General features: G+C 41.1%; 1 protein-coding gene across 2 annotated transcripts in view; it reads left to right on the forward strand.

The window, feature by feature from the left end:
- Window positions 1-3411: 3411 nt before the first annotated feature.
- Il18rap (interleukin 18 receptor accessory protein) overlaps window positions 3412-16982 on the forward strand; it is a 28495-nt gene continuing 14924 nt past the window's right edge. Inside the window, exons 1-7 of one of the 2 annotated variants that reach the window (XM_052193169.1) lie at window positions 3412-3581; window positions 3714-3785; window positions 4424-4546; window positions 7248-7412; window positions 7831-8152; window positions 8253-8436; window positions 14582-14732. In XM_052193169.1, the coding sequence (XP_052049129.1) occupies window positions 7343-7412; window positions 7831-8152; window positions 8253-8436; window positions 14582-14732 (727 nt within the window). In that variant the 5' untranslated portion in view covers window positions 3412-3581; window positions 3714-3785; window positions 4424-4546; window positions 7248-7342. The remainder of the gene's footprint in view (window positions 3582-3713; window positions 3786-4423; window positions 4547-7247; window positions 7413-7830; window positions 8153-8252; window positions 8437-14581; window positions 14733-16982) is intronic. The other variant, XM_052193171.1, reaches the window with a different exon arrangement.

Consider the following 16982-nt stretch of genomic DNA (forward strand, 5'->3'; position numbering starts at 1 on the left):
TTGTCTGATTCATGATTCTCCATAGTGTTTGGAAAATGGCATTTTCAGTATTCTCCTTCATCTCTGTTACTCAGGCACCTGTATTCATGTGACAGATCCATGTTAGTATTTGTTTCTTTCAAAGTTCCAAAAATGGGCATTCTATGTACTGCTCGATAAATGAAAAGTAGGGATTTATCTGCCCAAATTCTTCCATATTGTCACTATAAAATACTCCCCATGGCTAAGTGTCAACTATTTAGTTGTACAATAAAATCAGACTCACTCCTGTGCATTGGAGCAACACTTTAAAAAAATAGTATTCCTATTTCTGTGAAATGGTACTCTAGAAAATTGTTTACATTAGGAAAAATAGCTCATTATTTGAGGGCTCAAGATATCATCAAACAGCACTTGTGATGTCAGGAGGTTGTAACTAGTGAAATTCTTCACCTAGTTGAGAAGCAGAGGATGATGAATATTCATATTCAGTAAGCTTCTTCCTTTTATACATTCGAAGAACCAGGAAAGGAATTGTAGAACCCAGTTACATTGTTAGTTTGCCCATATCAGTTACTTAAGCAGAGACATTAATACATTATATATATCCTGAGTTTTGCAAGCAAATGGATGAAGTTAGAAAATATCATCTTGAGTGAGGTAACTCAGACACAAAATGACACACATGGTATGTAATCAGTAATAAGTGGATATTAACAAAAAAGACAAAGAAATACAGAATACCAAGGATACAGTCCACAGAACTCAAGAAGTTAAACAAGCTGAAGGTGAGGATGGCTCAGTACTACCAGAGTAAGAAGAAAGCAATCACAAGGGGGTAGGGAAAGAACTGGGAGGGAAAGTGGACAGATGGGAGCTTGGGTTGGGGGAAGGGATCCTGGTCTGTTATTGGGTGACAGAAAAGGACTGAAGCCCTGAGGGCCAGCAGAAAAACATGGTAACAGGCAACCTCAGGAAGTAGGATGTTGTGGGGGGAGCTTGCAGAATGTACCAGAGATGGGAGGTGAGAGGCTTTCAGGACTCAAAGGGCAGGACCTCAGATGAAATCCCTACAGTAGAGAGAGGAAACTTACAGAGCCTGCCTCCAGCAAGAAGACAGGGCATCAAGTGATAGGGTTGCCATCCCACAGACAAACTCTGACCCACAATTGTTCCTGTCTGAAAGAACTGCAGGGATGGACATGAAGAGGAGACTGAGGAAAAGAAGGACCAGGGACAGGCCCAAAGTGGGATCCAGCTCAAGTGGAGGCCCCAAGGCCTGACACTCTCCTGAGGCTATGGAGATTTAAGAATAAGGGTGCCATCATGACTGGCCTCCGAAAGACCCAATAAGCAGCTGAAAGAGTCAGATGCAGATATTCGCACCCATCCAATGGACAGAAGCTGCTGACTCCCATGGCTGAATTAGAGGAAAGTTAGAAGAATGAGAACAGGAGGGCGACCCAGTAGGAGAAAAAGCACTCTCAATTAACTTGGACCCCGAGGTCTCTCAAAACACTAAACCACCAACCAACCAGGCAACATACACCAGCTGATAAGAGGCTCCCCACATATATACAGCAGAGGACTGCTGGGTCTGGTTTCAGTCCGAGAAGGTGCGCCTAACCCTCAAGAGACTGGCTGCCCCAGGGGATTTAGAGATCTTGTGGGATGGAGCGGGGGTGTGGTGAGGGTGTTAGGTACATCCTTGTGAAGACTGGGGTTGGGGGGAGGAGGTATGTGAAGTGGAACAGTCAGAGTGCAGATGATGAGAATAAAATCTGGAGTGCAAAAATAGATAGATATTCTATCTATTTTCTTAGGAACCACCAGACTGATTTCCAGAGTGGTTGTAGCAGCTTGCAACCCCACCAGCAGTGGAGGAGTGTTCTTCTTTCTCCACATCCTTGCCAACACCTGTTGTCTCCTGAGTTTTTAATCTTAGCCATTCTGACTGGTGTGAGGTGAAATCTCAGGGTTGTTTTGATTTACATTTCACTAATGACTAATGCTGTTGAACATTTCTTAAGGTGCTTCTCAGCCATTCAAAGTTCTTCAGGTAAAAATTCTTTGTTAAGCTCTGTACCCCCATTTTAATAGGGTTATTTGGCTCTCTGGAGTCTAGCTTCTTGAGTTCTTTGGATATATTGGATATTATCCCTCTGGGCTCAAAGCCAGGGCTTGAGCAGAGAAACAGGAACAAAGAAATGCATTACATTGCCACCAGAGAAACCTCAGAGGGAGGACCCAGCTGTAGTTTTCCTCCTCCCAAGTGCAAAATGTGTAAAGTGTAAACAGAAAATAAACCTGCAGTTTTAATTGAATCATCCTCCTGCCCCCCAGTGTCCAGGGATAGACAAGTGTAGAGACAATCCTGGCTTTTCTATTGCCTACCTGCTTGTTCAACATAAGGAATGGGGTGAATCAAGAAGGGACCAGCTTCCTTTCCTTATAGCTCTAGGGTAGTACTTGGAGTCATTCATTCCCACAGCTGCCAGTGTCCCCAAAACTAATTCACTAATTGATCAGAGGCGTTGATCACTCCTCAGCCTGACTTAAGACTAAGAAACACCATCTATCTGTTGATTATGTGGCACATATATACTATTTATATAAATATATCTCTATGTAAAAAAAAAGTCAGGCATTGTTCTAATCAGCCTTTATATGTGACATTGTTGTTTTTCTTCATAGCTTTTACTATTTTGATTCCTCTGCACATGTAATATTTGAGTATTATGTGTCTACTTGATGTTCTGTATGCTTTTAATACTTTCACAGGTATCTCTTATTTTGGGGAATCTGTTTTCTGACAAATCATATACAAACAGTTAATTCATTGTATTCAATAGAGTCAGTAAACACTAAGACTTATCTAAGGTCCCTAGGATTTAGTCTTGAGTGTCCCTCCTCTCAGGTCTCTGATATATTCTAGAGGTTTATTTTGGGCTCTCCAGTCTTGTGCTGAAATAATTCCCTTGCCTTGCTGTGGTCAGCCACTGCAGCTTTCTCCTTATGGGGATGGGAGGCACAATAGCACCGCTCAGTTAAGAGGCTTGGTGATTAGTGCAGTCTCTAAATTGTCTTAGTGCAGTTCTTAGTTCGACATTCCAAGGTTCACAAGCACGGAAATATCCTCAGCACCTTTTGAAGTTACAATTATTTCACTTTCCTCATTGATAAATTATTGCTCTGTAAAAGTAATGAGAGAGAGAGAGAGAGAGAGAGAGAGAGAGAGAGAGATCAGAAGAAGAAAGCCTTTAGGTTTGAGATGAAAGGCAAGGTTGGTGGTCCTGGTTTTAGAAGGAGGAGGAGGAGGAAATAGAAAAGAACTCCCTTGTTGAGAGACCGTGTCGAATGTTAACATTCTGTACAGGAAATTCCTGTAAAGGAAGCAGGCTTACTCACCATTTCAACTAAACCTAACCACAACCTCTTTCTTGTCAAGGAGGCTGGCCAGAGGACAGCTTTGAATGCTTTATTTCAGGGCTTTTCTTCCGTGGATAAAGTAGTTTGCTTCATTTTTCCTTTGGTATGACCAGGTGTTTCCCAGCACCAGCGGGCCTTTACAACACTCCGAGGCTGTCGTTCTGTGTCCAGGGGTAACTCGTTATTTCTAAACTGTCTGACATGGACAGGCTTTACGCCTTCCCCAAGTAACTTCTCTTGCTAAGAAAAAAATATATGTAGCGGAACCCTTTGAAAATGGGTGTTTTCACACTTTGTTTTTTCAGATGCACAAGCTGTCACTGACATAAAGACTTGAAGTTCTTTATTTGTTGTGTATGTAAGAGCAGGAAACGAAGGTAAGAGAACAGAATATTCTTTCGCTACATTCCTTAACCCCATATATATTTTTTAAAGGACTTAAAAAATAAATTGCTAAATAGTTGCTTTTTGTGGAATATTTTAAATCACAGATATGCTTTTAGGTAGCAACATTTGTATCTCAGTGTAGTTTTTAACCTTAACTTGAAAAAGTGACTAGTTACAAAGTAAACCTCCCCCCCAACACACACATATACACTGCTTACATTTTATTGGAAGGATTATATAGAGAGGGATTCAAATGCTGGTCAAATTTGAATGGACACATTACTTGTCCATCTTTGAGGCAAGCACTGAACAAGCTGCTTGTAGATGTTGTAAAATACAACGAGCATTATCGTAGTATTCTTCGAATACTTCAGCTGTTAGACTAGTCCATAGCATTTCTCTTTTATTTGTATTTCAAGGGTGTGCATAGGACGAGAGTCTTCCTGGTGATTCATTCAGAGCTTTCATTTTTCTCCTCCCAGAAAAAGCTTTCTTCTCTGAAAATCTCAGTTCATTATTACTTTAAAATATGGTCAAATTTGTATCTTTTGAATGACTTCGGGGTAACTTTTTCTCCTTCTGAGAAAAAGAGAGAATTTTTAAATAAAAGTCTTCTGGAAATTTTTAGGAAAGAGAACTTACAGATCTTCAGATCATTCCATTGGCCTCTTACCTCCTTCTGTGGTGGCAAGATGAGAAATTTTGAAACCCTTTTCCTCCAGATATGATTCTCCCTTCTACTGCTGAACAGGTATGTGGTCATCATTTAATGAGCACCACTGCTATGAGTGATGCAACATTTGATTATTTACTGAGAAAACAAGAATGACAGCACACGTTTTACAGAATGACAAATGTGACTTCTACGTTTACTGGTACCTGTCAGTCATTTTTACTCCCACACACAGAATCTGTAGCCATGTTGGTTTAAGTTGGCCAATGCTCAACAACTAAGATGCTCTATTCATGGATGGTCTCTTTGGAACCCCTGATGCATTTGGGTAAAGGTAGAATGAGGAGTATGTGGTCTTTTTAAAGACAGACATTGGGAGACAAGGGCTTGAGTGTGGACTTTTCAGAATGGGTTGTTCTTGGCTAGTCTATGGACGATAACAATAATGCTAGCTACCATGACTGCTGACAATACTGTATATTCTCAAGATTTTAGATGGAATATTTTATAGATGTCTAGTAAGCCCATTTGGGCTGTGGTACTGGTTAGTGCCCAGGTTCATTTGTTGATGTTTTATCTAGATGACCTAGTATTGGTAAAAATGGGATATACAAATCATTTTCTGTTTTTGTATCTGAGAGAATCTGCTTGTGTCCAGTATGGTTTTTTTTTTTTTTAACTGAAATCGGGTATCCCAGTGTTCAGCACATTTACAGTAATTCTGTTTTCTTGATGAATCACTTTGTTTATTAATGTGTATTAACTTTCTTTTTTTTCTCAGTATGGCATGGAGTCTAACTTGTTAGATATAAATATAACTATTCCTGTTTATATTTTGCCTCAATTTGCCTGGTATGTTAGCTTTTAATTGTTCAGATTTAGTCTGTGTGTACCTTTGCCAGAAAAATGCCTTGACTAATGTCCCTATAGACTCGGATATTTGAATGCTTGGTCCTCTGTTGATGGTACTGCTTGGGCAGATTTAGGAGATGCGGCCTTGTTGGAGAAAGAATGCCATTGAGAACACAAAGTTTTCTGTAATTCCCAGTTCACACTCTATGCTTTATGCTTATAGTTCATGATGTGAGCCCGCAGCTTCCTGCTCCTGACACCAAGTTTTACTTAGCTACCACAGACTCTAGCCTCCTGGACCATAAGCTCAAATAAGCTCTTCTATGTGCTGAATTGGTCACGGTGTTTGATCACAGTGATAAAACAAAACAAAACACAACAAAACAAGCAAACAGCAGCAACAAACTCTGTAGCCAAAGGGGAGTGCTTCTTATAGACAACAAACAATAGGCTCTTATTCGTTAATCTATTCAGCCAGTTCGAGGAGTTTAATCAGCAAATTACAACCACTTGCATCTATGACTATTGTTGAAAGGAAATTGTTTCCTTCTACGCTTTTATTGATTTAATTTTCTTCTCCCTGTTTTATGTTAAAGGTTGTTTGGTTTTCTAAGTTGGAAATAACCGTGCTATTTCTAACTCTCTTTTGTCTGTTTGTTCTTCTCATGAAATGCACTCTTTCCTGTGATTGCATTATCAAGGCTCTTTTTGTCTCCCCTACTTGTATAAGCATAGGTCTTATTCTATAATGTCATCTACAGTGATGGCTTAGTAGTCCTGTCATGATCCTGACTGTGCTGGCCTTTGGCTTTCTTTCTTTTTTCCACTTTCTTTCTTTACCTATTTTAAGATAGCTTTCCTGAAAACAGTTATTTCTGCTGCCACTTACCTGTTTTCACTCCTGTGATACATCATTAGATACTTTCCTTCAGGGATTATACTGAGGTATAATTTGTTTGTTTGGTTGGTTTGTGATAGATTTACCTTAGTAATACGTTAGCATTTGTTCTTTGCCAACTTCTAAAATTGTTTCATTATTCTTAACTTCAGCATTTTGACTTCCATGTGTTGTGGAGACATCATTCCTCAGTCTCCATAGGTTCTTGGGCAATTACATGCCCATTTAATGGATGGTCACCTCAATTCCTGTGCAGTTTCTGACAATCACAGAAAATCTGTCCTTCAAATTTTGTCTTTTTAATCTCAAATTAGACAATAGTGCTCTATAAATAAACATTTTCTTTTGAAAATTACATGCTCATCAATTTTATACTTTCCAAATTCCTAATGCTCACTGCTTATAAATTATTTAAAGTTTCCCACGGTGACTTTCTCTACAGAGGAGACAAACCCCGTGAACTAACCCCTGGTCTAACTTTCATTTTTAAGGACACATGCTCTCTCCTTTTATATTTGAATGTATCATAGTGATACCTTCAAGTCACAAGTTCTTACCCCTATTTATCTGATAGATAATTTTAAACTACTGTTTAATACCTTATACATACTCTGAGGTTTTATACATAGGAGTTTAATCATTAGCTTCCCTAAGTGTGGAGAATCTGTTGTTTTCATATAAACCAGTCCATCTTTTGGCGGGGGGAGGGAAAACATTATTTTTCCAAATTACTAACAGAAATAGACAATAGATGAGAACATTAAAAGAAAAAATAATTCCACGAAGAGAAATGTTAAGAGGATAGCCCAAGGCCCGTGTAATGTCCTCAGGGAACCCTGGATCTGAGGTGTGCATCCTTTGTATGTCCTAGAGATGACACATGGAAGAAGCTAGTTCATGCCTCTGAACATACCCACAGAGACTCCGGGCTTCTGAAGGCCGTTTGGGTGGGATGTGCTCTTTCAGAGTTTCCTGTGTGACTTGAAGCTTGGCCACAGGTTTTGATTGCTCCATTTCCTATTTTGTAAGTGGAAAAGGATGCCAGAGAAAGAGGTCTGCCTCTCTCCACACTCCACACTGGCGAGGAGAAGCCACTGAAGCCATGACAGCAGCAAAGGAGAACCATGCTCTGTTTGGGCTGGGTGTTTCTTTGGTTTTTTTCAGGAGAGAAGACCACAGCATTTAATCATTCAGGTATGAGTTTTCTTTTGCATATTAAGACTGTGCGTCTTGTGGTCAAAGTCTGAAATGACAGATGATCTCATACATCAGCAGGCTGATCTATTAGTACACAACGTCTTCTCACTGTTAAAAGAGGGTGACAGCCTCTTTCAGCCGATAACATAAAGCTGGGGGATCCTAGTGACCACAGCTGGGTGTTCCCTGGGGACATCTAGAGAGGAGTATATGATTCTATTACTCACAGCAAATTAAGACAATAGTCCATTGAGAGGAAATCAGAATGTGAACCCTTTTCATCTATGAAACAGACATGGTACACAGGGAATAGACAGTTTGGTCCTTTTGTTATATTGAGTATATTTGTAATATAAATGGGAATTCCACCTTCTAACATTTTTCTCTGTGTTGTTTAATTCACTGTAATTTTCAGCTTGTGCCACCCGAAAACTTCTGTGGACATATTCTGCAAGGGGTGCGGAGAACTTTGTCCTATTTTGTGATTTACAAGAGCTTCAGAAGCAAAAATTCTCCCACATAAGTCAAGTGTCCACAACACAAGGTCCTGCTCGCAAACCTTGCAGTGGCAGTCAGAAGGACCTTTCTGATGTCCAGTGGTACATGCAATCTCGGAGTGGAGGCCCACTAGAGGAGATCAGTAGAAACTCTCCTCACATGCAGAACAAAGGCATGCTGCGTATATTGGCCCCACAGATGAACAGCATTCGGTCATATATTTGTAGACCCAGAATTAGGTATGTTCCTAATCTGATTCCAAAATCATCTCAGTCTGAAAATATTCTCAAACTTTCTGTTATATAGACAAGTGCTGACAGGACCTTCTCTATCTCTTAGGAGTCCCCAGGATATGGCTTGTTGTATCAAGACAGTCTTAGAAGTTAAGTCACAGAGAAATGTATCCTGTGGGAACTCAGCACAAGATGAGCAAGTCCTACTTCTTGGTAGCATTGGCTCCATTCATTGTCCTAGTCTCACCTGCCAAAGTGAAGTACAGAGTCCAGAGATGACCTGGTACAAGGTATGGATGGATTTTCTAAAACTTGTGTAAGAGCATTGTTTTATGTCTCTATGGGTGCTTTATAGAAACATGAGTTAGAGAGCCTGAGGCCCAGAGTTATATAAGGGCTGGTCTGTGCCTGAGCAAAAGACTTATGTTCTAAAGTGGTTTTGTCTTTATGTTGAGTACAGCTTGCTATTCAGATTGATAGAGTCACCCTTGGGGTCAGTGTCAAGAAAAAAGTCAATATCATGGTCTGATAGGGTATAAACAATCGTCTGTATACTCAGGACAGGTGAATTCATTTTTTCTGCCTTAGAGAACAACGGGCAATGATTGAAAGAGGAAGGGAACTCCCTATATGCAAGTCTTCAAGGACATGGGGTTGGAATGGTTTCTACAGGGGAGGACATTGAGGAAAGAACAGTAAGTCACCATGTGACTTGTACAAAGCTTATGGAAGTGGCAGGATGCCTAGAGATATGGCACAAGAGGAAGTTTATGATGATGTTGACTAAATTGGTAAGCAAATAGTCAGAGCAAAAACATATCATGTTTTCACCGTGCTATGGTTTTTCCAAGTGCTTGGTCACCTGTGAATGCCCATCCAATGGAGCTCTATCAGTGATATACTACCTCCAACAAGGCTATACCTCCTAATCCTTCCCAAATAGTTCCACCAGCAGGGGACCAAGCATTCAAATAAATTCAAATTTTATGGGGCCATTGTCATTCCAACCACTGCACATAGTAACTTCTGAATATATTATATCTTCTCATTCAGCCTGTAGGATTTCTGCTGATAGCTGTGTTTATGTGCTGTGGTGGTTTGAATATGCTTGGCTCAGGGAGTGGCATTATTAGGAGGTGTGGCCTTGTTGGAGTGGTTGTGGCCTTCTTGGAGGAAGTGTGTCACTTTGGGGGTGGGGCCTTGAGACCCTTTTCCTTGCTATTTGTGAGACAGTCTTCTGTTTGCCTTCAGAATAAGATGTTGAACTCTCAGTTACTTCTCCAGCACCATGTCTGCTATGCTTACTGCCATGATGATAATCGTCTGAACCTGTAAGCCAGCCCCAATTAAATGTTGTCCTTTATAACAGTTGCTTTGGTCATGGAGTCAGTCAAAAAGTGAAACACTAAGACAGAAGTTGGTACCAGGTACTGAGGTATTGCTGTGATAATCCTGACTATGCTTTAGTTTGGAGGAATGTGGCTTTGGGGACTTTGGAAGGCAGTAGAACGCTTTAAGTAGGGCTTAGTGGGCCATCCTATTAGGAATATGGAAGACATTGGTGTTGGGAATGATCTGAACTGTGTAGACCTAGCTTAAGAAGTTTCAGAGGGGAAGAATATGGCCTAGAGACTATTTTTATGATAGTTTGGTGAAGAATGTGGCTGCTTTTTGCTGTTGTATACATGAAGCTAAGGTAATGAGATTTTGATTAACTGCATTAACAAAGGAAGTCTCAGCAAAGCCTGGTATAGATTTTGTCCTCTGGTTGACTCTCATGAAGAGCACATCAAGCTTCAAAAGAAAAAAATACAAAATGTTTGATTCAAGAAATAAAGGGGCACCAGGAAGTTAAGAGGAGCTGAATCCTGTGTTAAGGAGATAAACAGACTAAGGGGGTGGTGGTCTCAGGGCAGGATCCCACCCAGCTCAGCTTACAGCTCGTGTTTGTAGTTGAACAGACAGCATGACCAAAGCAACTCTTATAAGGACAACATTTAATTGGGGCTGGCTTACAGGTTCAGAGGTTAAGTGCATTATCATCATGGCAGGAAGTGTGGCAGCCTCCAGGCAGATATAGTGCTGGAGAAAGAACTGAGAGTTCTACATCTTGTTCTGAAGGCAAGCAGAAGACTGTGTCACAGATAATAACTAGGAGGAGGATCTCAAAGCCCCACCCCTGAAGTGACACACCCACTCCAACAAGGCCACACCTCCTAGTAGTGCCACTCTCTGGGCCAAGCATATTCAAACCCCGACACCATCCCTTTTCCATAAGAACTACGACCAGACAGTTTGAGGAGCATTCTGTGTGTCTAGGATTAGAGTTTGTAACCCATGCTCCTAACTTTATGCTCACTCCTGTTAGATTTCAGTACATTGGTTTTAGCTCATATTCTGTGTTAAGAAACTTAGGGTTTTCAATTTATAATTCTATAATCCAGTATACTAGGTATCACTCTCAGAGTTTTGAAGCTGATAGATTGAACATGACCAAGTAATTATTTTTAAGATGATTTTAATTTTTTTTTGAAAATAGATATTTTATATATCATATATTTGGACTATGGGTTCCCCTTTCCCAACTCCTCCCAGGTCATCTCACCTGACCCTTATCCACCCAAATCCACACCCCATATTTCTTGGTCATTACAAAGCAAATAGGCAGCTATAAAACCAAACAAACCAGAACAGAACAAACAACAGAAAACAGATTCAAAGAAAGCGCACAAGGAAGACATACCGATGCAAATACTGGCACACACAGAGATCCCTTAAAAATACAAAATCCTAAATTGTAATATAACAAAGCAAAACACGTAAGATCAAAAAGTGAAAGTGCAGGGAGGAGGGAAGAATACTGAGCAAACTTGGATGACAGCTTTTTCTCTAAGCTATAGGTTCTGGGGAATGCTCCCAGCCGCGCATCGGATCTCCTGGGGGTATCACCATTCAGCTATTTGAAAAGGCACCCACATGTCCTATTGTTCAGCTTATAAGTATCTTATTGTTTAACAGGGAGATCATGAAAGTATTGTCCAAATTACACCATAGAGTAAAGGTTGGATGTACTTACTAAAGAGCCCCGAGCCTCTAATCTAAGTTCTCAAATATGCAGGAGAATTAGATGGCTTTTAAATGCTGGTCGTTAGTAAATGCAAGCTGGGTGATATTAACCACCACCTCCTTTCTAGCTCTCCATGTGTTCAATAACTTTTTCAGTACGTTGGCTGGGAACTGACATTGGACCCATAATTTAAAATGTCTGGTTTATTAATTGCCATAGATTTTATTAAAATGAATATTACAACAGGACTAAAGCATAAGTTTAGCATTGTCAGGTGATTGGAGCAAGAGATTGTACCTATGCGGGTTCTTACTAAGAAAGAAAAACATTGCAACAGAGATAGAGCAAGGAACCAATTCAGCAAAAGATTGGCAAACTGCTAGGTGTGATAGAAGCAGAGTTCTTGCATGGTGTAAACTCCACTGGATTGGAAAGAAAAACTGTGGGTTGCTCATGCTCATGCCAGCAGGGGTGGAGCCCTACTGGCATATTTGAACTTCCCCGTTGTGCATTATGATCCACAGAACTAGCACTGGGGTTAGAATGAAGGGAAGAGGTACTTTTAAGGAAGAAGAGGGCTAATCAAATGTTTTGACAAGGGATGAGTTAAAGAAGCAATCATAATATTTTAGAATTTTTGGCTCAAAATAATTCACAGTATTGTAGACAATAAAAAGTGGCTCGATCATAAATAGCAAAGATATGATTTGCTTAAATCCAGACATCATGATGATGGTGAGCAGTCATTTCAAGTCCATCAAGGAGAACATGCTAAATACATAGGCCCAGGAAGTCCCCTAGAACAGGTGGGGGAAGCCAAGATAAAATGCACTATTCCTGGAGAACCCTATGACTTTAGGGCACGTCCTAGTGCTGAGGTGCCTGGTGATAAAGCTTCTGGATAGTACCCTTCAAAGTCACGGGGAAGTCTCACGAGGCACGATTTAGTTCTTCTTTCATGCACCCCTGAACGACTGGTTTTCACTTGTTTTTTCTAGGACCCATGGCTCTCCATACAGGCCACACTGGGGTTGCTCCTCCTTTGCACTTTTATTTTCTACCATTCCTCCTCGGAGCACAACGCAGTACTTTGGGCAAATGTCTCTGACTCCTCCCTGCCAGACTTGCATGTGACTGAATAGACTGATGAGTTCCACATCTCTCCCCATGTTTCCTTGACACTTCTTTTGAGTTCTGTTTCACAAAGTCTTTTAATGGCACATACTAGGCCATGGTCACTGTCTATAAAACGAGGAACAGGTCTATTTAGTTACCATCTACTCCCCTCAATGGACTGACTACGGTATTTCTTAGTGATGGTGTACTGTGTCATCACTCCATCAGATTCTCGGGAGATTTACTGCCCAGTCTACACTCTGCTCCTTGTACGCTCTTAGTGGGTTCTCCAAAGCTTTATCTCTGCACAGTTCTTCTTATTCACTCTGGAGTGTTCTTGATCTTCACAATCACCTGATAAATATTTAAGCTGTCTGCCTCTGCCTCTTGTTCCGACTTTTCTTCCTGTCTTGTAACTACTCTCTATGACCAGTGTGGCCCTCTCAGGCTCTTTGACAGCCCAGGAGAAGTTCTTTGTTGGGCTACAGGAACTGCCCCAGACACTTGGAGGAGGGGGAATTCCTGCTTCTACCTGTGAGAAGGTCAGTGGAAGGGAAATCCCTCAAGCAGTAAATAAGACTCTTAGTCAGAAAAACGATGTTTGATATTCAGTTCTTCATTTACCAGGCATGCTCCTGTTAGTTTTAAACTCCAAAATACGTGTCTTCTCATTTGTAAAATAAACAGAGATAAAATCCGTGTGATTCCCAAGTCAGACTCCTTTGGACAAGGGGTAGGTCATGTGGAAAGGAAGCAGAGAGGTGCTTCAAGAGAGAGGCACTCTGAGAGGAATTGTCCTTTAGGTAAGAACCTTACTAGGGAAGTTAATGAAACCACAGACTACACTCTCCATCAGTCTCCTAAGGCAATGCAAGGTGTCCTTTCCTAAAGGTTTCTGATGGAGGTAGTGTGCCCTACATCAGGAGGAAGCAGGAATATTTGGCCCACTGGGAGAGTTGAGAGAAGAGGAAGACTAAAGGTCAGTCACCAGCAGCTGGCCTGACGTGTAAGGCAGTGACATCTGGGCGGTTTGTGATCGAATGACAACCTCATGAGGTCATGCGGAAGAGAGAGTTTCGCAATCTCTGTAGTGATCAGACTCTCCCCAGTTTGTTGTCTGTGCTTTCTCCTTTCTTTGAATTATAATTGTAAAAGATCTACTATTGATGCTCACAGGAAAGTGGAAGGTCATGTGTCATAGAAGCATCCTATACGAAGTTAAGCTGTAGGAGTCAGAACAGTGGTGAGAAATCTTTCCACGGATATTGACTGAGCTCCCACAGTGCCCTAAAAACTCTGGTGATAGGAAAATGGTTATCACAGTCTTTACTTCAAACTAAGAACTCCACAGCCAACTATAGACACTTTTCTCAAAATGTCCTATCATGTGACTCTCCTGCATTAAAACTTTTCTTGCTTTGGGTTCTCCTAAATTCACACTTCCTTAAACCATTTACTAGAGAAACAAAGATGAAACCCAATTAGAGTCCACCTTGGGCTTCTTAGCCTTCCTTCCTATACCTGAGCTTTACATTGTCTTAAAGTGACCTTGATTTTTACTTGGTTCCTTTGCATTCTTCATAGCTCTCCTCAGACTCAAGGAGGTAGCAGGCCTGTTTTACACGAGCTGAGATCTGCTGCCGCCAAGGGCTCCCTGAGCACATTGTGAAGTGAGGGAAAAGCTTGAGACTCAGAGCCTGGAGTCTCAGTCTGCTGGGTGAAGGGACTCATGTTGGCTCACTGCCGTGGGCCCATAACTCACTTGCTTCCTCGGGCTAATGATTACTTTTAAAGACTGTAGACAGGGATGTAGCTCCATCACATCCTTACTGTAAGAAGGATACCCCTGCCTGTAACAGCTGATTGCCTCCAAGCCTCTGGAGAGGGGAAACGGAAGTTCTTCTGGGAGCGAGTCAGGATTTTTGTTCCCATAATCTGTGTCCTGTTGGAGCTGTGGCTGGAGCTGCAGCCTGTGCTCTGGGGATGGCGGTGAGGGCCTTGGGAATGCAGAGATCCCACAGAGTGTGACCCCTCAGCGAAAGACAGGCATGTAGAGGAGCCTTAGCTCAGGAGACCAGATCAGTCTGTGAGGAATTTCAGCAATAATGTGAAGGTCACCAAAGATGTCTAAGAGATATCTGCTTGTTTGACCCTAAGTTTAGAGTTTCTGAAGCTTTTCTCTGTATGAAATGAATATCAGTAGGAACTCTGAGGTTACAGAAAGGTATTTCATTTCTTATCTTTTGGATTAGGATGGAAGACTCCTGTCAGAGTATAAGAAAAATCCAATTGAGGTAGAAGATACTTATGATTTTCACCAAGGCCTGTATGTATGTGATTACACTCAATCAGATAACATGAGTTCCTGGACAGTTCGAGCTGTGGTTCAAGTGAGAACCATTGGTAAGTGACTTTTTCTGAACTCTTGCTGGCCAGTGCAAATCATCTTTATTTGGTTAAGTGATTATTTTCCTTTAGATTAAAAAAAGAGATAGTCACACACTGGCAACCGTTGTGTGACAAAGGGTTGCATGTTGGCAAACCCAGTGTCTCTATCAACCGAGGTCTAATCACACAGAGAGACTCAGCTCTGGGTCATGTTCATCTTGAGGAGGGATATCTATTCCTTTCTCTCTCTGGTTTAATTTTTGCAATAAATTTAAATACGCATTAGATATTTTCTACATGAAGCATTAAGTGACATCCATGAACCTGTTTAAAATGTGTTAATGTTTTTTCACATGTTTAAAATCTTGTGTATTTCTTTTAAGAAAAGGAACATCACTCCTACAGCTTAAGATCTGTGCTCCATCTGCTTCCCATGAGCCATTGAAAAATTATAGTCTACCTTCCTAATGCTGTGACTCTTTAATATGGTTCTCTGTGTTGTGGTGAGCCCCAACCATAAAATTTGTTGCTATTTCATAACTGTAATTTTTTACTGTTATGGATTATAATGTAAATATCTGGGCTTTCTGATAGTTGTAGGTGATCCCTGTGAACCCTAAAGGGGTCCTCAACCCACAGGTTGAGAACCCCTGGTCTAGATAAATTTACGCTTTTTGTGTTTTTTCATATATGCATGCATCTATTGATAATATATAATACTTCCATTTGCATCTTAAACACACACAATTATACTAAGGAGATGCTTTCCAGTTGTCACCCCTTATTCATGATGAACAAAATTTAAATATTCCTAAGTAATATTGTGGCCATGAGGCTTTCTGTTTAGTATCAAGTAATGCTTTTACTTCCTCTCCCCTAATTTGTTCTTCCCTGACTAACAGAAACATCAAATGTCTCACCCTATTTTTTTTTCTTTTTTACCTTTTGTGATTAAGTCTTCTCTGGCTTCTCCCTTGCATAACTTTTTACCAGCTCTACAAATAATGGCATAGTCAAATGGTAATTGTAAATTATTCGGCCTTATATTCTGGGGTCAAAACATAACAGAATTAGTCATTGATGCTTCATTCCAAAGAACAATAGAGTCGTTGACTTAGCGCTTAGTGAAACTATTAATGGAGTTTATTCCTTGTTCTCTTACTGCAAGATGCAGTCCCGTTGGGGTACATCAAGATATAGTCCAGTTGGGGTACATCAAGACACAGTTCAGTTATGGATACATTTAGACTGAGACATAGCTTTTTATTTCCAGGCCCTTGTCCTTTCCATGTTTCTTGTGAATGAGAATCCTCCTTAGAAGAGAAATTCTATACACAGACAATACTTCCTCTAGCAAGTGATGTGCGAATACTCTTTTACACAGACACCACAAGCCACTAACTTGTCAGTGGTAGAATTTCCCTTCTCATTTGCAGGTCTGTTTCAGCTACGCCGTTCATTTCTGTCTTGTCTGCTATGCTTGATCTTCATTAGATTTCTCCCTACACTCCCACAGAACAGACACCAAACATGTCTGCTAACTTTGGATTAAGGATCAGTACTACGACCTCTCAGAAATAACTATGTTATGGGTCAGAGAGATAGAAAATAGGAGGTCAACACCCACTGCAAAAGGAGAGGAAGGAGCAGAAGGCACAGATAAGGACCTAGTCTTAGGGTTTTAGTGTTGTGAACAGACACCATGACCAAGTCAAGTCTTATAAAGGACAACATTTAATTGGGGCAGCTTACAGATTCAGAGGTTCAGTCTGTTATCATCAAGGTGGAAACGTGGCAGCATCTGGGTAGGCAAGGTACAGGAGGAGCTGAGAGTTCTACATCTTCATCTAAAGGTTGCTAGTAGAATACTGGCTCCTGGGCAGCAAGGACAAGGGTAGTAAAGCCCACACCCACAGTGACACACCTACTCCAACAAGGCCACACTTCCCAACACTTCCACTCCCTGGGCCAAGCAATACAACCCAACACAGTCTGCCAGGTGACACTCATCCAAGTCAGAGCCCTGGGAAAAGAAAAGTGAGCACCCATGCTCCTTCCCATGCACTCGGGAAGAGTGTATGGTGCTGCTCTCTGGTGTCAGGAGCAGAAGCACCACTCATGTCCAGGATTCTGAGAAAACACCAAGCAGATGTGAGAAAGGGGCCAGAGAACAGAGATCATCAGGTGGGCTTGGGTCTGACAGCAGGGCCCACTTCACACTTGTAAAAGCTGGTTTCTAGTTGTTGGTTCATTCTTCTTTGTCTC

Source organism: Apodemus sylvaticus, chromosome 9 (assembly GCF_947179515.1).
Source record: "Apodemus sylvaticus chromosome 9, mApoSyl1.1, whole genome shotgun sequence".
NCBI lineage: Eukaryota > Metazoa > Chordata > Mammalia > Rodentia > Muridae > Apodemus > Apodemus sylvaticus.